General features: G+C 42.5%; 1 protein-coding gene across 2 annotated transcripts in view; it reads left to right on the forward strand.

Annotated features, from left to right (window-relative positions):
- The window catches only part of LAMB4 (laminin subunit beta 4), a 95098-nt gene that overhangs the window by 41403 nt on the left and 29910 nt on the right, over positions 1-23785 (forward strand). For both annotated transcript variants that reach the window (XM_045565432.1, XM_045565433.1), the window contains exons 15-23: positions 7120-7305; positions 8607-8722; positions 9510-9630; positions 16384-16561; positions 17656-17799; positions 19139-19370; positions 19816-19973; positions 21482-21706; positions 22617-22837. In XM_045565432.1, coding sequence (XP_045421388.1) covers positions 7120-7305; positions 8607-8722; positions 9510-9630; positions 16384-16561; positions 17656-17799; positions 19139-19370; positions 19816-19973; positions 21482-21706; positions 22617-22837 — 1581 coding nt within the window. The remainder of the gene's footprint in view (positions 1-7119; positions 7306-8606; positions 8723-9509; positions 9631-16383; positions 16562-17655; positions 17800-19138; positions 19371-19815; positions 19974-21481; positions 21707-22616; positions 22838-23785) is intronic.

Below are 23785 nucleotides of genomic sequence, written 5' to 3' on the forward strand. Positions count from 1 at the left end.
TGGCTAAGAAATGTACACGTTTGCTGAGCATCCCAAGATGATCTGATACAAGTGGTTCATGACAGCACTTTGAGGAACCCTGCTCTAACACTACATGCTCTCCTAACTCTTGCCTGAAATCTCCACCTGTGTGTTATCTATTTGTAAAACTTCAACTCATCCCTTACGATTCAATTCGGACTTATCTTTCTCTGACATTCCCTACCCTGACATCTGGACATCATTCATTGTTTCCATCTCTGGGGTCCTGTAGAGCAGTAATATTCAAACTGCAAGTCATTCCAGTCAGTAAGTAGGCCATGGAATCAGTTTAGTGGGTCTGTTTAGTACAACAGAAGGAAACATAATAAGGTCATATTTTGTGTGAATTTTTTTTCCAGTTTTATATAAATGTGTGCACACACATGTGTGAGTGTGTACTGAGTCAGTGTCTTAGGCTGAGTTTCTCAAAGCAGATTACAACAGGGATTCAGGTGCATGTGTTTTATTGAGGGAGTGCATATCAGGAACAAGCTGTGGTGGCATGAGGGAGATAGGCTAGGAAATGAGGAAAGGTGAGGCAAGGATGAGGGCTGGGGTAGAGTCTAGCTTTGGGCGCCATCTTCCAGGGAAGCTCCAAAGCTTAAATTGCACCGCAGAGTTGTCCCCCACTGAGGCACAAGGGCCGGCCTGCTGTGTTCCCTGTCAGCCAGTCATTGGTTGTGTGCTGCCAAGGCAGATGTGGGTGACCTCCCAGGCGAGGTGGCTCTTGTTGACCAAGGGCAAACCTCAAGAGAAGGGGGAAGTTGTGAGCCTTAGCAGCCAACAGTCCCAGGAGCTGGCAGATGGTTGCCCTGGCCCAGTAACGGGGACCCGGCTGCAGACCAACAGCATCTACTAACGCTCACTCCTTTCACACTCAGACCCACCTACAGGGCCCCTCTTCAAAAATCAGGAAAAGAGATATTGAAACCACTATAATATAAAGCTTTTTGCTTTCTTTCATGGTCTTTCTCTCAACCTGCCATAGTATTTTATTATTTGCTGATTTAATGTCATTCTGTATAAAATAGAAAAAAATTTAAATTATTAGCATGAATTTTACTCTGCATCTTTATATCATGCAATGCCTATTATAACTGCAAACTTAAGAGTATTGGAATCACTGAAATTACCAAATTTGTATTCCTATCCACATTGTCAACTTGTAGTCACACATACATATGTTTTTTGTTCTTACCAGAACACTAGGAAGCCTGCAAAAAACTAAATCCACTGTTTTTATTTCACTTCTTGCTATGTGTTCTATCAACACTTTACCTTCAGCCTACTGATGAGTACAGAAGGGTTGAAAGGAAAAGAAACTGTGGGTTGCCTTATCTTTCTCTTTCCTTTTTGTCATCGTTCTCAGAAGAAGTAGTTGGCTAATACAGGGAAGTCACATGAATAAAAAAGGATGCAGTAGGGGGCCTTGGTGTTTCATGTTTCTTAGAATGCCTTTGCCTTTTTTCTGCATTCCAGGCAAGTTCTTGTTCTAACAGAAAGCTTGGCTTCTTGGAGCTGTTGATACCCCTGCTTAGACACACACATACCCCTCTTTTGGTCTCACTGAACCATCGCGCATAGTAAGTCCTCTAGAATTCTGTGTCCATGGGCCATTGTGTGTGCTATATGTAATGGGGCCACAAGGAAGCAGACATATGTGCGTATCTCTTCTGCTTATGTGCACATGCCATTGTCCCAAGAGACTTCACTTATAGAGCAAGTTCAAAGGAAAAGTATTAATTATTTCAGGAGAGTAGCAACAAGGCATTAAACCAAGCATAGAGCCCTTTTGAGTATGGGGTGCCGGGCAACTTTGCGGGTTGCGCGGCCATGCAGCTGGCCCTGTGCATTTTCTTCTTATATTAAATTCACTGCATGCAGGCATAGCTTCTCCAGGATTCTGACTGGTCGTAAGTCCTGGGGAAGTTTACAAAAGGACATTAGTAGGACAAATTATAGCCTCTAGCTGCTATAGTTGGTACCAAGGCTACAATTGATACTGTCTCCCTCCCACCTCTCCACCCATTCTAGATTCTTCTTATTCTCAACTAGCACTTCTGGGTGAGATGACTCATCTCAGGGTTTGGAGCCCCTGCTTACCATACCCTTATCAGGCCACAGGTATAAGAGATGCCCCAGTGGATCCGTCTATGCCATAAATATTCCTCATGTCCACCCATCAGTTATGGTATTTCCTTCCTGTGATTGCTGGTCTCCTGGCATGAGTAGCCCAAGTGACCAGCAGCCATGACTTTAAGGTTAGTGGAACTCTTTGTCCTCATCCAAGAATCAAGACCTCTAGATCCACAGAGCCTGATGTTGCAATGACAAGAAGCCCAAATTCCCATGGTCACTGGGAGTGTTGGTGGGCATGGCTGATCCTACTTGGTTCCCAAACCCATGTGTTCTACCTGCTGGGACACAGCATCACATAAAGGTCATGGATTTAAGGAATACATAACATCCTGAAGAATGCTGCCCCATCTCACAGGGTGCCATTTCTAAGCTAGTGAAGCTGATGTGTCAGCTGCATCTTTAAGGGGCCCCATTCCATTACCTTTTCAGGTCAGCATCTTCTGGGTGGTATGGTTTGTGTAGGAGCAGTGGATCCTAAACTCACATGACCACTGCTGAACTACTTCCATGCAAAGTGGGTCCCTTGTGCAGAGGAGATGTTATGTTTTCCTACCTTTGTGAATTAGACACTCTGAACCCTCAAAGTAGTGCCCACCAAGGCCACAGAGTGTTGATTCTCCCTGTGGGAGACCACAGAACACCACCTTGGGCAAAGGGACCCACTTCACTAGCCCTCAACATAGGGGATTAGTGTGATATTTTGTAGAATATCTGGATGGTTCGGATCCTTTTAGGCTCTGTTGTGACAGAGAGAAGGAGCATTAACATAGCCCTGGAACAAGACTGTGAACGCTCGGTATTGCCAATCCCAAATAAATACAAACTCCTGCTGTTTCTTTTTCCTTATAGGTATGGAAAAGAATACATTTTTGCACATCAATATCTGTACAGCATGTACCATAGGCTGTATTAATCTGCCTAGTGAAGATACTCCATCTAGCACAACAACTCCTAGTGGGGCTACAATTTGGTTAAATTTGTGGTAATTCACTTCCATCTACCAGTCATCCACCGATTTTTTCAGGAACAAGACTGGTGAATTAAAGGGGCATATGATGGGAACCACCCGTTCCCACTTTAAGTCTTGAGAGTGGCACTTTGAGGATGCCCCTGATTTGCAATATTGCTTTTTATGTACTATTGTGGCTTGGGGGTGGGTAGGTTGGGGGCTCATTTCGCAGGCTTTGACTTGGCTTTTCTTACTATAAAAGCTCTTACCCTACAGGTCAAAGAACCAATGTCAACTAAAAAGCAGGTCCATTCCAATTATATATTCAGGAATTTGAGTAAATTATCAATAGGTGGCTCTGTAAATCCAATGAACTCACTATGAAAGGGACCTGGGCCAGCACTCCATTTATTCCCTGACCCACATATGCCCTATTCTAACAGGGCACTCTGGTGGCACTTTGGGTACCTGGTTATCAGCATCAACTCATATCCTGTATCCACTAACACTGAAAGATATGAGTCTGTCTCCTTCCCCAATAGACAGTTAGTTACTCAAGTAAATAACCGTAGATCTCTTTGGAGAATGAGTAAGAGAATCACACTTGCTGTGATGTTGAAGAGCCCTTCCTCACTGGGACCTGGCCTCTTATTCAGTTAGGGGGTTCTGGGTCTGAGAAGTGGCTCTAATCTAGAAACTTGGCAAAAGATCATGTCTTTCCATGGTGCAGCTGACCTCAGCCTTCTGCTGATTCATGCTTGCCCACTTGTGATTATATACATTAAACAATACTTTTGTTTACTGATCATCGATCTTGCTCCTAGGAACACCATGTTCTATTAACCATCTCCAAAGAAGATTCCTGTGGGTCAGTCCCCCTTATCTCTCATTCTAGCCTTGCTGCCCAGTATAATAATTATACCCATCTTGCTTTCAAGAGTTCAGTACTACTTCCCAGATTTTGATGGTCTAGTGAATACCCAGCTTCTCAGTAATGCTGGTGGTCCCCTCCAGTTCATTCCTGCTGTCTTGGTAGATGGAGTATCCTGTGCTCCTCTCCCACCAGGAACATGTTAGCTGGTGGGTTTTCTGGTCTTGTACCTGAGATCCATTCTAGCATCCCAACTTCTTTGAGCCTTGTATCCACTCTACAACCTGCTACAGCAGTTCTGGTATTTCCACTTTATTTCTTCTGGGCCATGACTGTTGGCAAGCTTCCAATACTTACTCAAGTAACATATCAGATCCATCTCCCAGGGCCCTTGTGAGGCTACTAAATCTTACAGCACAGGTGGCCCCAAATTTACAAACTCCCCCTTATGCAGTTTCATATTCTGCTCCTCGGGATCCATACCCAGCCATTCCCTCCCAGTTGCTAATGGTACATGTTAGCCAGATCCCACAGCTCCTTTGGTTATAATCCCTTTCAAAGGTCCAGTACTTTCCCACTCTGACATGCAGAGACTTGACCCTAATTATTGGGCAAGTGGTCAGGTGGGGAGCACAGGCAGATCCTGAGGAAGGCATGCATTTTCTTATAAGCCTCTTGCATCCTTGGAGGCTTCTACATTGTCTGCAATGTGGTAGAAGTAGAATGGTGGCTCTGTTTTCCAATACGAGCAAGCGGGTTCCATCTGTAGTCTAAGAGTGCTGAGGAGAACCTGAGGCTCAAGGTTCTCATGTGTATCAACCCATGTCTCCCACTGCCTCCCTGTGAGGAAGCATGCCTCTGTTCCCACACTACAGCCCTATGGAGCCTTCTCTGACTCTATGCTGGAAGTAGCTCTCCTCAATCTGAAGTCCACCTGAAAGGGAAGAGCAGGGTATGAGTCACTATACCCCTCCCCTTATCCCAGTGGCACAGATCAGTGATCTTCAGATCTCACTGTGCATAAGCATTACCTGGGGAGTTTTAAAATGCAGATTCTATTGCCTGACCCTGGAGATGCTAAATCAGAGAATCTGGGCCTGGCCAAGAAATCTGCATGTTTGCATAGGTAATTTAGCTAGGCTGATACTTTGGCCTTCTCTGAAGTTCTGCAACTCTTACAGCTAAGTCTCATGACTAGTCTTCAGGTCTTCCTGCCCTTAAGGAGATGAGCATCTCTTTAATGAGCATGTCCCCAAACAGGCCCTCTGATTCTCATACTTTGCTTTAAGTTGGTGATTGATTATCCTGAGCCTGTCATTTTCTCTCATCAAAGACATTCAACAACAGCCACTCATTTCCACAGTCCTTATAATTACTATGTCTTGCATATCTTTCAATGCCAGAGATACTGCTCAAGTCAGTATTTCCTCCACTTCCCCTTTTATCTTATACCAATTCTCCACAGGTGACAGTTTTAGCAATCACACCACTACTGCATGCCAGGGATCGTCAGTACATGTTGCATACCGGGGTCCTCACTGCCAGCTGAACAGTAAATTATCCACCTCCAGAATTGCATCTTAGGATCTACTTTTAGGTAAACTGGTATCAACTGTTTCAGGTCAGGTGCCCTAGAAGCAGAGCCTAAGATGAGATTCAGCTGCATGTGATTTATTAAGAAAGTGTTCTTCAGGAATACTCTTTAAGACAGTGAAGGAAACAAGACAGAAAAAAAGGGCAGAGTAAGAAGTGGTCTCGGGCAAAATAAATCTTGGATTAATACTCAGAGGACCTCAGGAGCATAAACTGCAGTCCAAGTCGTCCTGCCCTTTGAGACAACATGGCCAGCCGTTTATACTCTTGTATCAGTTAGTTATTGGCTGTGAGTTCTCTGAGGGATGGGTGTGCAGGTTGGGGAGATGTGAGAGAGCAGTTCTCCAGAGCAAGGGTCAACTGTGAACTGCTAGCAGCCACACGCACAGCAACTAGGGGGTAGGTGCACCAACCAGGTAACAGGGACCTGGGATGGGAATGTAGAGTGTCTACTGCAATTTTGATGGTATGTCTTAACTGTCTGAAAAACATAAGGATGACTTTACATATGCCTGTCTATTAAAATCAAATGTGGTAGAACAGTTGCTTATTTACATTGCTCTCTTTACTGCAAGATTCTAAACTCCTCTATGGCAGGGGCTCCATCCTATTTATCTTTGCATTCCTAATTCAGAGGCTGGCACTTAATTGTTACTAAACAAACATCAAATGAAGAACAGTTTGGTGGGGATCACAAAGCAACTTGAACTCCAGGCTAAGGTACTCGAGCACTATTCTATTGGAAGTTAGAAAGAGTTTGAATTGCTTTGTTGGCAGAGGTATGTATTCATAATATGTATTGGACCAGGGAGAGAGAGGAGAGCAGAGCCAAGAGACTGTTGCAGCAGCAAAGGCAAAAGAAAGAAGAGGAGGAATTTGAGCGGAGGCTGTTGAGGGTGGAGAGGCAGATGCAAAAGTAATTAAAGAGGTATTATCTACAGGGTCCAGATGGCCTCAGGCTGACGTCCAGTATAGAGACCATCAGGGATTCTCATCAATCAAGTGTGTTAGGAGGTTTGTACTTATATGCCCCCAAGCAGATAGAAGAGGAGCATTTCTCCCGTGTTTGCATAGGAGAAATAGCTAGAAAATAAATCCGTGTGGGTTTTCTCATTGTCATGCATGATTATGCAAAATCTGTAAAGTAGGCCTGGGACTATTCTTTTCCTTCCATATTTTGGCCAGAACTCCACAATTGTATCTGAGGACACCCAAGGTCAGTGTGGGTTTTGCTCAGTTCATTAATACATGGGGTATTTAAAATTAAAGTGGCTTCTAGTGACACTGCTTTCCAATCAGTCATTCTATACAGTAACGTATGTTCCAAAGCTGCAGTTTCAGCACATTGTTCTCAGCTGGATTCTGGACCATATCCTGGTTGGAATAATTTATCCGCGACTCACATGAATCATATACACACCAGGAAATATGGGGAGGAGGGTAGTGGTTTTTTTTGGTTTGGGGGTGGTTTGTTTTGTTTTGTTTTCCTGCATTCTTCTAGGCCTTGGCTGTAGGCAAAGCTATTTACATTCCTCTCCCATTTTAGAGCTTGGTGACTTTTGGCCAGGGGCCTGCTGTTCACACTGTTTTACGAGAGCCAGTTCCTGGGAACCCTGTCACATGGACTGGACCCGGCTTTGCCAGGCTTCTCCCTGGGGCTGGCTTGAGATTTGCTGTCAGCAACATTCCCTTTCCTGTGGACTTCACTGTTGCCATCCGCTATGAAGCCCAGGTATCCTTGAACTGCAAGTTCTTTGACGGTCAAAACTGACCGAAAGGAATTCTCAAACTAAATGTTTTCATTTCAGCCTTGCTAGAAAAAGTTCATCATAAAATGATGTGCAAAAAGTAGAACATCTGGAGAGCATTACAAACCAAAGGGTTTCCTAGAGATATTGAAGCAACACAGTGAGCCGTATGCACACGTTCTTGATCCCAGGGAGAGAAGCTAAAACTGGAGTTATTATGTATATTTAAGGTACCAGGTTTACGGAAGTGGTGACTGAATATTTGTATAAGAACAATAAACAACTAAAATAACATGAATCCTGTCCTCCTGGGACTTTTCTTCCAAAAATTTAATAAACCAACACATGTATGGAGACTCACAGACGACGCAGCAGAGACATTTACTTGCATTTGGATCCTGCCCTGCAACAGGAGAAAGACTAAAAGCAGACACCCCCGCCCCCCACCTCCCACTCCCACCTCCCGCCTGTCGAGAAACATCTAAGACAGACCAGAAACCAAATTAGAAAAATACTTGATCTAGAGCAGTGGTTCCTAACCTTTTCTTTGGTCATCTGAAACCTACCAACCATCTCCCTTGAAAAATATTTTCCACAGCTGGAGGTGGGTGTGGTCTTAGAGGCTCTGAAGGCCTGCTAGAGACCATATTTGCAATTCTGCATATAACATAATTCTCTATTTCTCACTTACAAATGAAAGCCAAGGGAGCTTAATGTACTTTGACTTGGTGAATATAAGAAAGCCATTAAAAAAGAAAAAATAGATTAATTTATCCATGGAGACAGTATATCCCTGACAACTTTAAAAAGCTTTTCCAAATTGTAAGGCATCCAGAATATAGCTAATTTACATATTTCTCTATGTGTGTATGTGTGTGTGTATATATATCATATATATATATCTTTCATATATATATATATCCCTTAGTGAATGATGCCAAATCATTATTATTTGTTCTGCAATCTCAGACATGATGAATTAATCAACTCTTTGGGAGACGGAGGTTGAAAATTTAGACCTATCAGGAGGGTTAGGGTATTTCCAGGCCCATGAGTATAGCTATACCCAGAAACAATGTTCTTTCTGCCTGGATCACAATTCAGACACGAGAGTTGGGCCCAGGAGCAAACCTCTAAGACCGCTTTCAACTCCAAAGCTCTATTTTCCAAGTAGCATGTGGGTTGCAAATTCAGTTTATGTCCTATCCATTAGGTATATATGAATGAGTGTAAAATAGTTTCCTGCACCCTCATCATGATGTGCTTTCGTGTCGTGCCTGTCTAGTCTGCAGCTGACTGGGCTGTCCAGCTCGTGGTGAACCCCCCCGGAGGGCACGAGTACTGCACACGCAGGAATCCACAGCCAAAGCCTCCATCTTTTGCCTTACCAGCAGCTGCCAGGTATGCTTGGGACCTGACCTCAGACATTGAAAGTTTCTTGGGATTTCATTCCTGAATCAATAATTTGTATCTGGGAACTAAGTGGAAAAGAAGTGTTGAAGGAGACTATAACATTTATTATGCACTTACTGTGTGCTGCACTGTATCTTCATAACTTGGTGAGGTAGATTTTGTCTTCATCAGGTGAAGAAGAAATTGAGAAGAAGCATACTTAAATGACTTGCCCGAGACTCATTACTAGTGTGTAGCAGAACCAGGATCCCAACCCAGATAGCCTGACTCTAAATCCGGAATGTTCCTTTTCCAGTCCCCCAAATGGAAATGTGAAAAAGTAAAATGTTACAAGAATAAGAACAAAATATTCAGCTTGAGTAGTCTTAACAGCTGAGAGTCTATGAGGTTAAAAGCTACTAATTTTGAGGCCACTCACTGTGCCTCATCAGAGATTTGTGGCAAAACAAAACAGAGACCCTGTTGGTAACAGTGTGACAGATAGAATGAAGGATATCTATTCCATCCTTTCCCTAGAGCTGTCATGACAACCCATGGCCAATAGTTTCTAAGACTTTGCTATTTGTCACAATCCTGTGGAAGAGCCACTAAGGATCTACGTGTGAATTCACCACCCAGCCAACCCACCTGTGCTGGTCTTGACCTAGACCTGGCCTTAGCCCCACAGTGGTGCCCACTTCACAGCACAGGGGGAACGCTACCAGGTACTATGGCCACTCAGGTAATATAATTGGTCTTTTGTCACTGAATTTTTGCTTTATTTCTCTTAATACAGAATCATGCTCCTTCCTACACCCATCTGTTTAGAACCAGATGTACAATATTCCATCGATGTCTATTTTTCCCAGCCTTTGGAAGGAGAATCCCACATTCATTCACACATCCTGGTTGATTCTGTAAGTATCACAGAGCTTTGTGGATGCTTCGTTCTCAGCTGAGCACCGTTATAATTCTGCTTTTAGACTCCCTGGTGAAATGTTTCTGGAAAACTATAAATGCATTTGCTTAATTATAAAAGTTATCTAATAGTAATTACAAATCTTATATAACAGTATGTCCCAGTAATGGTTTTAAGTGTTTTACATATTATTTAATTTTCACAGTGACCCTGTGAGATAGCTACTATCATGATTTTACAGGTGATAGATCTGAGGCGCAGGGTCACGGGGCTGGTGAGTCAGGAATGAGAACCACACTGCCTGGTTCCAGATCCCTTCTCTGAGCCATTGCAACATGCTGGCATTATAGAGCGTTTAGGGTAGAAATCCAATCACTTAAATTGTTATCATTTTGTAAGTTCCCATTGTGTACATCCTATGCTTTCATATCATTGTAATCAGCGTGCCCATAAAATTATGTATATGGATTTTTTCACTTCACATTTTATCATGAGCATTTTCTTATGGTGCTTATGTAGTCTTCTGATCACTTTTAGGAACTGTGCAAAATATTTCCTAAGTGACTTCTTTCAGCATCTTTCCCCAGAGTTGGGCCATAAGCATTCCTTCCAAACCTCACTCTGGGCAGCCCTTCAGACCCAGGCTTGTCCCTGGGCAGAGTTGGGGCATTCAGTACATTGACTTAACTTATTCATCTATTACTCTATTCGTTGTTGTGTAAGTTGCTTCTGTTTTTTACTACCATGTATATTTGATACATATTTTTAAAATATTTTTAAATGTATTCCTTACTTAAGGTTTTATGACTCTTGAAATAATTTGTCAAAATGTTTTCTAGAAAGCATTCCCCAGTTAATTTTCAGGATCACCAGAAAAGTATGAAAGTACCAGTTTCATCCCACCTTCAACAGAATTGTATAGAATTTTGGGGGGATTATTAAAAGGTAACTTCATGGATAAAAATCAAATTTCTTTGTTAAAATTGCATTTTTGAATATTTGTGAGAATCTCTAATATCATGACTTAATTGGGAAACCGTAGCCCCACAAAGTTTTATTGGAATATGGCCAGGCCTGTGTGCTTACATATGGCTGCTTTCAAGCTAAAACGCAGAGTTAAAAATTTGCACAGAGACCTTATGGCCACATTTTAGCAGGCAACCTTAAGCAAAGGTGGTCTACATCCTGCACATGGAGGGCTGTGGAAGAGTTGAGGTGAGGTTCTTCCATATTATGGCAGAAGTGAAGTAGGAAGCAGAAACAAACTCTTCAATGGGAAATTTAAACTATCATGATTTCCCTATGCGTATAATTCGTCTTCTCTACTGAGCAGCTTTAAATAGAACTGCACTCAAGAACCAACAAGTGAGTTGCAAAAGGAAGCAAATCAAATCCAACAGGTTTAATTTAGGGGAAAAAATGCTAAAAGTTGGGAACTTAGGCAAAGTAAAGAAAGGTTCACAGTGCAGAACATAGTGAAATTAGTGAAGAAACCGATGAAGTCCTAGGTCATTAAGGGATGTTATAATAATAATGAAACTCAAATGTATAAGAACCAACATACCTCTCATTTTAAATCCATATCCCAAATATTTTTAAACTTTGAAAATTCCAAAGATTATCACTTGATGCTATATTAAATGCATCTGTACAAATTATCCATTCATCGCCTATTCACTGAGTGGACACGGGCCAGGCTGTGTGGTCCTGTGGTATGAAATTTGGTTCTTGTCCTCAAAGAATTCTCAGCCTGATACAGAAGACAGACATGTAAATAAAATCATTACAACGATGTTTGATAGAGGCAATAAGTGAATTTGAACTTAAGTTTTAAATATATCCATTTGATCAGTTTTCAAGCGATCATTCATTCCCTTACATATAGCTATGGAAAACCCTGAAGCCTGGATAAAAATTGAGGGAGCAATCTGATCTTTGCAAACTGTCAGAAACCTCAGAACAGGCCCTAGACCCCTGTTTTAGGTCAGATTCCCTAAGAACAGAAGCTGAGATTCAGGTGCATGTGATTTATTGAGGGTGTGTTCCTGGGAGAAGAGGAGTGAGGGAAATCAGAGAGGACGGGAGAAGGAAGGATGTCTTACTGCAGCATGGCTTCAGTCTGACCTCACAGGAGCTCGGGAGCAGGGTTTGCACCACAAAGTTGAACCCACCTGGAGGCAGAGGGGTGGGCCTATATGCACTGAAGTCATTGGCTACAGGGTCATCACCACCATCACCTGCACCCCCACCCCCCACCCAGTGAGTATATAAACTGGATCCGGTGTCTGAGTGAAGTTTTCTGAAGGGGACAGCTGTGAGCCTTTTAGGAGCCAATGCCACAGCAGCTGGAGGATGGATACACCATCCTGCCATAGAGGATCCAAGCCGGGCACCTCCAGTGTCCACTGTAGTCCCCAACCCAAAATGTCCAGCAGGAGAAAGTCATTGCACATTTCATTATTACAGACCGTTGTGATTAATGCCACACCACCGCTTTGGCTGCTCTGGGAAATAAGACACTCGACTGCTTGGGTCTTGGCCCTTTCAAAGTTCATTCTCCTCTGCAGCCAGATTAACATTTGCATCTAAGACCGGAGTATATGACCAAGAAGACCAAATGAAACCTATGTTCAAACACCAGCACTCCTTTTGCACAAATGCCTTTTGTTTGACAAGCATAGTGAGGCAGCTGAAATTTGTTTTTAGTTGTCCAGATTACATGCTATGTGCTTCTATAAAACTGTGTTTAGAGTCAAAAGTATATTAGGCATTCTAGAATATAAAACTGCCATTCTTCTTTTGAAACTGGAATGGACTGCACTTGGTAAACATAAAGTACTTAGAAGTTTCTAGGAGAATAAATGAGTCATGCATTACAAAATCCTATAGCTGACAGGGACTCTTGTCAACTGGTCCATCTGCTGAGTTCCAGGAATGGCCGGCTCCAAACCGGCTCAGACCAATAGCTGTAAATAATCTCTGGTTGGCTGCCCTTGTCCCCAGCCCTAGCCCATCTGGCTTTTTTCTTCTCTTCTCACTTGGTTTGTGTTTGGAGAATGCACTCCTTTTAGTATCAAGTTAAAGATACAATAGTAGAAATGTAAATATTCTTCTTTATTGAGCAAATTTTTATGAAGCACTTAGTATAAATTAGATTTGGTAGTAGGCATAGATGTTAACAAGACATGCACCATCCCTGCCGCCCTGGGGCTCACTCTCTGAAGGGGGGATGCAGACAAGCAGGTGGTGACAGTGTGGGGTGCGAGGTCCTGGGAGTAGTGGCAGGGACTGACCCAAAAAGCTCAGTGTGACTCGTGCAATGGTTCTCAGCCTCATCTGCCCCAACCTCCCCTTTTGATTACAAATATTTTCTAACATTCTTTACTACCCTGAAATGAAATTCATAGCCTACCTGTACCTATAACTTCCAAATAATATCAATGTAAGGTGCTAATATTAATACAGAGGAAAAATCAAAAGTAATAAATAAATCATCTGGACTTCAGTATGTATATGGACAGGCTTGGAAACACCAGAAGATATAATGAAGTAGGAAGATGCTCGTAGATGTCGAATCACTATCTATGAGACAGCCATGAAAGCAGCTGTGTTATAAACATGTTTACATGTTAAAAAAAAAAAATAGGCTCCCAGCTCAGACCATTAGGAACAGGATTTTCTCCTTCATGGATGTTCAGTGAAACATTCAAACGCTGTTGGGGACATTCTGTTTCGTGAGAATGTCTCACATTTCTGACTCCCACCTGCTAAATGCCAGTACTGAACACCACCCAATCACTGTGACAACTAAAGCCACCTCCACGAATTTCCAAAATGCTCCCAAGGGGGGAGGTGCCTCCCATATTAAGAACCAGGGACCTAAGAGGATGGGAGCGGGGAGAGGAGAGCATCCTCTCGGTTTAGATTTTATCCTGAGGCAATGGGAAGCCGCGGAAAAGTTTTACGATGGGGATTATCTGAACAAACTGCATTTAAAAAGATCACCGTGACTGTGGTGTAGAAAACTGATTGGGAGTGCAAGAGTGGAGGCTGGGACATCTGTGGGGCTGCCACTGTGGTAACGCAGGTGGCCTGAATTCGGGAAGCAGCAGGGGAACAAAGCAATAAATGCCTCCTAGATACATCTTAGAGGCTGTGACTGATTTGCTGCGGGTGGGGTGTGGGTTAGGTGGCAAGTGCTGATGGCCAGGAGGCAGGTGTCAAAGATGACCACCTTCAGTTATCTCCACTGAGCAGCTCAGCAGAGGGTGGCACAGAAAGGAAAGCGGGTTTCGGGCATGTTTGGTTTGCAGAGCCTGTGGGACAGCCAGCAGGCAGTTAGCTCAGTGCAGATCCAGAGTGCACCACGAAGATGGAGTCGTAAATTCCACCTACACATGGCAGCACGGTGTTGCCAGGGTCCCCTAGGAGGTAGTTGTGGAGTAAGAAGGGGGCTGATGAGAGAACCCTGAGGGACCCCAACATTCAGGGATGGGTTAGGGCAGAGGTACTGTATCATCGTGAAGAGTGAGGGGAGAGGAGGCAGCAGGAAATAATGTTTCAAGAAATGTGGCTGTCCCCTCTGGGAGGCCGAGGCGGGTGGATCGCTCGAGGTCAGGAGTTCGAGACCATCCTGAGCGAGACCCCGTCTCTACTAAAAATAGAAAGAAATTATCTGGACAGCTAAAAATATATGTAGAAAAAATTAGCTGGGCATGGTGGCACATGCCTGTAGTCCCAGCTACTCGGGAGGCTGAGGCAGAAGGATCGCTTAAGCCCAGGAGTTGGAGGTTGCTGTGAGCTAGGCTGACGCCACAGCACTCACTCTAGCCCAGGCAACAAAGCGACACTCTGTCTCAAAAAAAAAAAAAAAAAGAAAGAAATGTGGCTGTCCAGGGGCAGAGACGGGGGCAGTAACAGGAGGAATGTATGAGATCAAGGAGGTGATTTTGCAGATGCGAGAGACTTAAGCCCATTTAAATGTCAGTCAAGAGGCAGAGAGCAAAGAAGAAAGCATTGGGCACAGAAGGGTTTCCGGAGGGCAGAGGAGAAGCAGTGGGGACAGCTCTTCCACTTAAGCACTAAGAGCCCGGGACAGGTGGTAATTCCTGTGAGACTGGAGTCTGGGGCCAGGAAGTAGGAGGCACCAGTCCCTTTGCTGGGGTCTATTTTCTCTATGAAGTAAGAGGGAACGACATGTGCGGAGAGTGCAGGGAGAACGGGGTGAGAGGCTGGAGGAGCAGGGGGCACTGTGAATATGGCCGACCCTTCAACAACGTGGGGGTAAGGGGGGCCAGCCCCTGCCCGCAGTTGAAAATCCATGTATAACTTTTGACTTCCCCCAAATGTAACTCCTAATAGCCTATTGTTGATCAGAAGCCTTACCAATAAGTTAAAACAGTTGATTAACACATATTTTGCATGTTATGTGTGTTTATATACTGTATTCTTACAATAAAATAAGCTAGAGAAGAGAAAATGTTATTAAGAAAATCATAAGGAAGAGAAAATGTATTTACTCTTCATTTAGTGGAAATGAATCATCATAAAGGTCTTCATCCTCATCATCTTCACGCTGAGTAGGCTGAGGAGGAGGAGGAAGAAGAGGGGTTGGTCTTGCTGTCTCGGAGTGGCAGAGGCAGAAGAAAATCTGCCTACAATTGGACCTGCACAGTTCAATCCTGTGCTGTTCAAGGGTCAACTGAAGTCATCTAGGGTTGAAATTGCGCCAGCTTGGAGTGTCAGAGGACACTTAGGGAAAGACTGGGGAGGGCTGAAGCAAAGAGCCATGGAAACTAGCTTCAGGATGGACAAAGCAAAAGGACGACCAGGGGAGATTTATCTGTGCTGCCAGGTTCATCCTCACTTGACCTGCCAAATTAAAACCTATTTTCTACGCTATTTGTAACACCAGGTATTCAAAATGACGAACTTGATGTGGTCAATATGCTTTACCAACACATTCTGTATTGTATCTTCCAAAGCCATTAATAAGCATTTTAAGTAGTATTAGGTCATGACGTAGATAAACTCTTCTTAAAACATATACCTGGACAGCTTTTCTTCACATAGGTATTAAACTCTAGATGATTTTTATTTGAGAATAAGCTTATAACAATGCATTTGTTGCCACAGTAGCTGCGTGGTCTAAGCCAGCAATTCCAAAAGTGCACCTGTGAAATATTGGTTTCATGGGGTGTTAGAAAGTACTATTTGGATATAGGATCAAGTGGTTAAATAGGTGTAGAAACACTAAGTTTAAAAAATATCTTTCTTGCAGGACATTTCAGAGCCTTTCATATGCTGATCTATGCTGTGAAGCTCCAAGAGACCAGTTTAGTTGGATGTAGAACACTACTGTTTACATGTTGAGAATTTTGTGAAATTAGAGTTCCACAGTAACACTGTGGGATGCAGTGTCTAAGCCTTAATTTCTTAATTTATCAGAAGCCTAATTAAAAGTCTTTCAAAGCTAAGACAAATTTATTAGCAAGTAAAAAATATAATAATAATGATAATAAAAAGATAAAGGCTGCTTGTATTTTCTTTGCCATAAGTCAATTAATATAAATCTTTAAAGATTTCTCAAATAAATTGAAAATCGTAAAACTCTACAGTCCTAAGCAATTTAAAGGATTAGACTGAGTCTCCTTTGGACCATTATTCTCACAGATCTATTTTTTTATATAACTAGAATCTTGAACAGCAGATAGTTTTGAACATAATTCTTCTTTTCTCATTATTTCAAAAGCTTGGCCTTATTCCCCAAATCAATTCATTGGAGAATTTCTGCAGCAAGCAGGACTTAGATGAGTATCAGCTGCACAACTGTGTTGAAATTGCCTCAGAAATGGGACCTCAAGTGCTCCCCGGTGCGTGTGAAAGGCTTATGGTCAGCATGTCTGCCAAGCTACACAATGGCGCGGTGGGTGAGTAGCTGCTTAACGGGCTCTGCGGAAGCACTGATATCTGTACAAATGCTTTTTGGAATGTGTGTAAATCGATTTAGTTTAGTATCCATGCCAAACAACAACCAAAATGTCCATCACCCAACAATTAGCTACGCAGAGCGGTGTGCTGGTATGTTGGAATCATAGTGCGCGGTTTGGTAAATGTATAAAAGAGCAGCCCTGCAGTAACATTGGAATGCTAGATTGTTGGAATGATGGTCCTAAAATATTCATTCGAATCCTACAATTTGGGGGCTGGAAGGAGCTCTAAACAACTTCTTTCATCCAAAAATCTTCATTTAATTAATGAAAGTGTTAACATTAGGTTCCCAAATCATTATGTTACTTGCCCATTTCACTTAACTATAAAGAAAGGTTTCTCATCCTTAGCACTATTGAGATTTTGAGCTGGATAATTCTTTGTCGTGGGGGCCTGCCCTATGCACTATAGGGTGTTTAGCAGCAACCCTATCTATCTGATACTGGTATCACCCTACCCAAGTTGTGACATCCAAAAATGTCTCCAAACTTTGTCAAATGTCCCCAAGGAGCCAAAATTGTCCCTCAGTTGAGAAGCACTGCTACAAAGTGACAGCCACAATGACAGCCTAGGCTTCCTGAGTTCCAGGCAAATGCTTTGTCCATTAGGACAGAGCTATGAAGTCAGGGTGCCATCCACCTCATGAAATATATGGAATAAGGGAAATCAAAAACTAGGAGGTATACTTCAGCACCAGTGCAGAACCTCAGGAATTGAAGTAATAATATCAACAGTAATAATTACATTAGAATAATTAATTCTCTTAAACAATTTATTTTAAGCCTTTTATTAATTTGTTAAGTAATGTTTATTAAGCACTCGACAAGCCAAACATTGTTGTAAGTGCTTCACAGACCATATTCCCTTTGCTCCATGCAGCAATCCCGTGAGGTAGAGCCTATGTTATCCCCATTTAGAAGTGGAGGGAGCAGAGGATTAGAGAGGTCTCAAATGAAGGAGAAGTGAACTAACAAGGCAAGGTACTTCACTGCCACTTCCTTCACCTCTACCTCTCTGCGTTTGTTCCCTGCAGCCTGCAAGTGTCACCCCCAGGGCTCGGTTGGGTCCAGCTGCAGCCGACTTGGAGGCCAGTGCCAGTGTAAACCTGGTGCGACTGGGCGCTGCTGTGACAGGTGCTCAACTGGAAGCTACGGTTTGGGGCAGCATGGCTGTCATTGTACGTAGCAAAAAACACAAGGGGAAACACACTTGCTCACAACCTTGACATTTTGAAGGCAGGCAAAGCGATGTGGGGAGTTGTAAAGGGGGGGGATTGGAAATTTGACCACGTTATTCAGATTGTCTATCTACATAGATAAAATATACTGAAATTTTTTCTACCATACTTCATTCATCCATTCATCACTGGGCACCAACTGTGTATAGAGCTCTATTAGGAACCGTGAGTAATGAACAAAACACAGTCCATGCTTCTATAAGTTTGCAGTCTGTACCAAATGGATGGCAGTGCAGGTAAAATGTGGGGACGCCATGAAGGGGGTTGGCTGTGCACACCCAGCTTTATGATCGAGCACGTAAGCCCAGCGGCTGGAAAGGCTAAAATAACAATGAGATTGGGAAGTCAAGAAATGGACAACACTGTCACCACAGGTAAGACCTGCCCCACTGAGGATATTGCCCTTTCTGATGCTAGGGTTGCAGACAGCCTTGGAACTCATTTTGCAAGCCACGCATTGATAAGGACTTAGGGGGGGCTTCATCCATGGTTGATAATTCAACAGAGTATATAGTTCTCTGTTCACAGTGTAAACCGCTAGTGAAAATACTGTTTCCCACGGAAACCTACCTTAAGAATCATGAAAACCTACGGGTAGGTTCATTTCTCTTTCAGGTGGGGGAGCTTATCTTTTCAGTCCTGATTCAGAGAGATGGTCCCCGTCCTCGGCATTGCCTGGGCATGGCTGCCCACCCCGCGAACGGCACCCAGGCCCATCATTATTTCCTCTTTTCTTTTTCAAAAAAGTTACAAGGTGCTTAAGACACACAAAGCCATCTGCACAAAAGAACAAACATTTCCTCCCCATATGCCCCTATCAAATAAACAGGCACCGCATTTTTGTCCAGGGAAGATTGGCTCTAGGGATTCAACACTTTATCAGAAAAGGATTGAGCCTCTACTATTTCGTCTAGGAAAAAGAACAGTCTGCCCATCTTGAGAAGGGTTCTTACGTTTTTTTATAGTCTCGAAGTTATACTTTGACTCCTAAGATATATGGAAGTTTCAGTTGTTAAAAGCATGTTTCTAGTTCAGCTCCTCGGCATAAACAACAAATGTTCATAAGGCCCAATTGTTCACAACATGCTGTTTATTAAGTGAATCAATGAATTGTTATTTAACTGACATTTACCTGGGACTCATATGCCAGGCTCTGTTCTAAGCACTTTACAGGCTCACTGTATTCCCCTGGCTTGGGACAGGGACACAAAATCAGAACTGTGACTCCTCAGTACCACACCACTTGCCCACGCCCAACACCTCTCTTTGCCTTATCCAGCATGTCACTGCCATCCTCAAGGATCGAAGAACACGGTATGTGACCAAATAACAGGACAGTGCCTTTGCCATGGAGAGGTGGCCGGCCGCCGCTGTGATCGGTGCCTGGCGGGCTACTTTGGATTTCCCAACTGCCGCCCTTGCCCTTGTAATGGGTTTGCTGAACTTTGTGATCCAGAGACAGGATCATGCTTCAATTGCAGAGGCTTTACAACTGGAAGAAACTGTGAAAGGTATGAAGTTCGTATGCACTTTAATGTTTCAGTTTTTAAATTTTTGTTCTGATCTCACAATGGAGGCCCGCTGAGTAGAGACTTAGCAGTATTCAAGCGTATAAGGACTGCGATGGGTGGGGGAGATCATTGTTCCATCGTCCTTTAAAATCATTTTGTGAACCAGAAAATGTCGGATTACAGCAATAATACACATTGACCTGGCAAATTGCTTCTTATGTTCCTCAAATGTGACATGTAAATCAAGTGCTATTATATTGAGTTTAATGACTATACCTTGAGACTTTCAATATAAAACAGAAAGTCCTTTTACAGAGCAAATGAGCACCTTCTAAAATACTGAGTTTTGAGAGTTGCACTGTCCTAAAGCATAGCAAATCCACATTGATGTGAACATGTGAGCTTTTCCTGTGAACATTTTGGTAAAAGGAAATTGCCTTGACAGGTGCATGGATGGTTACTATGGACATCCTTCTTCAGGACAGCCCTGTCATCCTTGCCTGTGTCCAGATGTTCCCTCAAGCAATCAGTATTTTGCCCATTCCTGTTATCAGAATCCTTGGAGCTCAGATGTAGTCTGCAATTGTCTTCAAGGTTATGTAGGTATGCGGTATAATTTATGATGGGTTTTTTTCCTTCTGTCCCACACTGCAATCTGAAAAATGATCACACGTTCATAATTTATCTGCCCTGGACAAACGAGTGGTATAAAATATTAAGAAGACACAATTTGCTAATTTGCTGAACAGAGAATTTGAATGGCTCAAAAACCAATGACAATTAAAAACTCCACTGAGCAATACCTGTTTTTAAATAATGTTATGGAAAACTGACCAAATGAGATCAAGTCAAATGAATTTATTTAATATAAAATTATCACATGTTAAGTAAGATATGTAATGAGATTTTGCATGTTATATGTGCTTGTTATATATGCTTGTGCAAGTTATATAAACTTATGCATAGTTTCAGCTTATAACATACTATGTAATCACATATATATCTTAACATGTGATAATTTTATTTTAAATAAGTTAAAGCAATTAAAAATTAGAAATTTAATTAGCCAAATGCTTTCTTTGTATAATTCTAAGCAATCAATTTGATATTTCAGAGAGATATCATAATTTTTTCAGATGTCTTAAAGCACTCATTTGGGCAGTGTACAGACATTGCATAAGTCTTAACTCAAAATTTGTATCTATTGCTCAATCCAAAATTTTACTTTAAAGAGTTTAAGCATGAGTGTGAATGTATAATGAAAACAAGAAAAAAACTTACGGAGTCTATTTGGTTTAATCATACAGAGAACATATGGCACTATTATTTTCTTCAATGAAAATTACCATCATAATAATAAATTACAGGACTGATTTTCTCCTTTTTTGTTACATCTAAGGTTACACATGGCTCTAGTTAATTCTTACCTCTTCTCTTGTAGCCACTTCTCCGTGGTTGGTTAGTTTTTAAGAACTGAAACCATGTTTGGGCTACAAGAGCATTTCCAAGTGGGAGGAACTAAAATGTGGAGAGTGGACCCACAGGCTGATTACCTAAACTACTGCAGTTACCTCTTGGTAGGAAGGGGTCACGAGTGTTGGAGGGAAAGATGCTTCTCCACACTCCGCTTACGAGAAACACCCCCCAGGGAGCGTATGCCCAGAGGACTGCTCTAGCTCATCTTCACTTCTAGACACGTATCTCAGGCGATTGCTATTTGGGACTTTCCTTTCAAGGCTGCTGCATTTTAACCATAGTTCAGCCCTAGGATGGAGTGGGTGTTGGGCTGCTACAGGGTGACCAGGGGAGGAGATTACCTTTGGGGCACACAGGGGTGACTCTGAGTATATAAGGACCTAGAAATCTGTGCCCACAGCTCCACAGGTTTTGAAGAAAGATTAGAATTCATTCTTCACCATAGGCTTTTTAGCTCTGAATGAATAATAATGAAAATGAATGTGTTAATCTAGAACAATTTTCCTTATTCACCCCAAGTGTGTGACTTCTCATTATTCCCAGAGAAGCCCAATAATTTCCTATTTACATCAATCTCTCCCCTCCCCCAATACTCAGACCTCACCCCATTCCCTTTTCCTCCCCGCTTCTTCCAGGTATTCAGTGTGGAGAATGCTCTACCGGTTTCTATGGAAATCCAAAAATTTCAGGAGCACCTTGCCGGCCTTGTGCCTGCAACAACAATATAGATGTAACTGATCCGGAGTCCTGCAGCCGGGTGACAGGGGAGTGCCTTAGGTGCCTGCACAACACTCAGGGCCCAAACTGCCAGCTCTGCAGACCAGGTTACTTCGGATCAGCCCTCAATCAGACCTGCAGAAGTAAGTCTGCAAAGCTCCCAGGGGGGAAATGTGTCTGAGTGGCACCTTATAAGAGTGGTGTCACCTCTCCCATGCTCAATTCAGTTAGCCAATCCCAGCAAGCAAAAGCAGCACCCACTGGGTCATTGGGCTGTTGCGCTAAACTCCTCAGCAAAAATCAGTACCGTGCTACAGCTGGTATTCTCAGGTGCAGCCACAATGTACTCACTGGTGTTATTAGTTTGCCTTTTGTGACTGTTGCTTATAACAGCTGAAAGCATTGTTTCTCAGAGCGTGGTCCACCTGTGCCAGAAGCATCTGGAAGCTGGGGGGGAGGGGGCGGGTCCCCCAAGAATGAACATGTAGATTCCTGAACTGTACTTCAGACCCACTGAGTCAGAATCTCTGGGAGTGAGGACCAGGAATCTGCACTGTGACAAGGTTATCAAGTGACTTTAATGTATAAATATGAGAATCACTGATGTAGAAGAAGACAAAGGTTTGATTCTATGATAAAGAAACAGGGGAAATAAACTGCTCATTTTCAGAAGATATTTTCAGTGAACTATTTCAGTTCACCCAAGTCAATTTAGTAAACCATTGCTTTCAAATCATTTAAATAAATGGAACTTTGATGAGTGGCATGAGGGAAAAATGAGACTTTTCGTCATCCTAACTGTGAGTTCTTGGCACATGGTAAATTGAACTATATGAACTTGCTGCTTGAGGAGATCAGAAACCATTGAATAGGTTTAGCCTACTTAGATTCTTTGATAAATCCTCTATTATTATAAGCATACTATTATAAGGTGTTTCTTTTTGGAGCCCTTTGGAGAAAGGATACATCCAGGTCTAGAAAGCTGTTCATACAGTTTGTTAAATGCAAGTGTTATTATCGAATTTATCTCTAATGATGGCTTCATCATCCCAGGATGCTCCTGCCGTCCTTCCGGTGTGAATCCAGCTGAGTGTCCCCCTGGTGGGGGAGCTTGTCTCTGTGATACTGTCACTGGCAGATGCCCTTGTCTGCCAAATGTCACCGGCCTGGCCTGTGACCATTGTGCTGATGGATACTGGAATCTGGTCCCTGGAAGAGGATGTCAGTCATGCAACTGTGACCCTCAGAACTCCCAGAGTAGCCACTGTGACCAGGCAAGACACTTTAAAACTTACTAGTGCACTCAGAGTGAGAACTGATAGTGAGACATGGTTTCCAAGTGTGTAAGGAATGTTTTCTCTATGTGTGATTGTTCATTACGGTTTATACACAGGATTGGCCTTATAGGGGATAGAGTCAGCATTTATCCAGAAATGAAAGCACCAAAAAAGGATAATGAGGCTCTCAAAGTTAAGCTTTGCCTGCTTCCCTTTTCCCTAGGCCTCTCTGTGATTGGGGAAGTCAGAATTTATACACAGTGAAACACAGATGCAACTTTCCTCTTCACTATGTCATACATCAATCAGAGAGAGGACCCGAGAGTTAGATCATTAATCAGAAATGATTATTAATCAGAATTAAAACAAATAGGTGCCTTCAGAGCCCACAATTCCATTTATAAAAATTCCCTATAGTTCATCGATTGCTTTACATGTGGGTAAAATGTCTTTGCTTCCAGACCAACATCAGTGCAAACTAGTGTACCGGGAGCAAATCTTCAATGTTTCATATACAGTTAGTGCTACTTAAAACTGCACATGTGATTTTCACTCAGTAAAACAATGAACACAGAATTTTTTAATGGTTATAACTATTTATTTGTGGAAAAACTGTTTGTTAATATGCTTAGTTCATTGTTGTTTTGGTTTCCGTCTTTTGGCTTAAGGAATCAATTCTTTGAAACAATTTTCCCATTAATAGAGCTTGGGGGCAAAGGGTAAAACAATGACAAGAAATTTTAGAAAAGGTCAAATCTACAATATAGGGATCAGGGTTTAACTGGAATCAAAATGCTAATTTAAGAAACTGGAGTCTTTTCAATTAGTAAGCATGGCTCACCTCCAATTTCAGCTCCACTGTTCAACTTATGATTCAAAGGTCAAATCTTGCACAAGTAAACTTTGCAAAGTAGTTCTTATATAGAGAATGTGTTTTCCCTTCTC

Source organism: Lemur catta, chromosome 11, assembly GCF_020740605.2.
Source record: "Lemur catta isolate mLemCat1 chromosome 11, mLemCat1.pri, whole genome shotgun sequence".
Lineage (NCBI taxonomy): Eukaryota > Metazoa > Chordata > Mammalia > Primates > Lemuridae > Lemur > Lemur catta.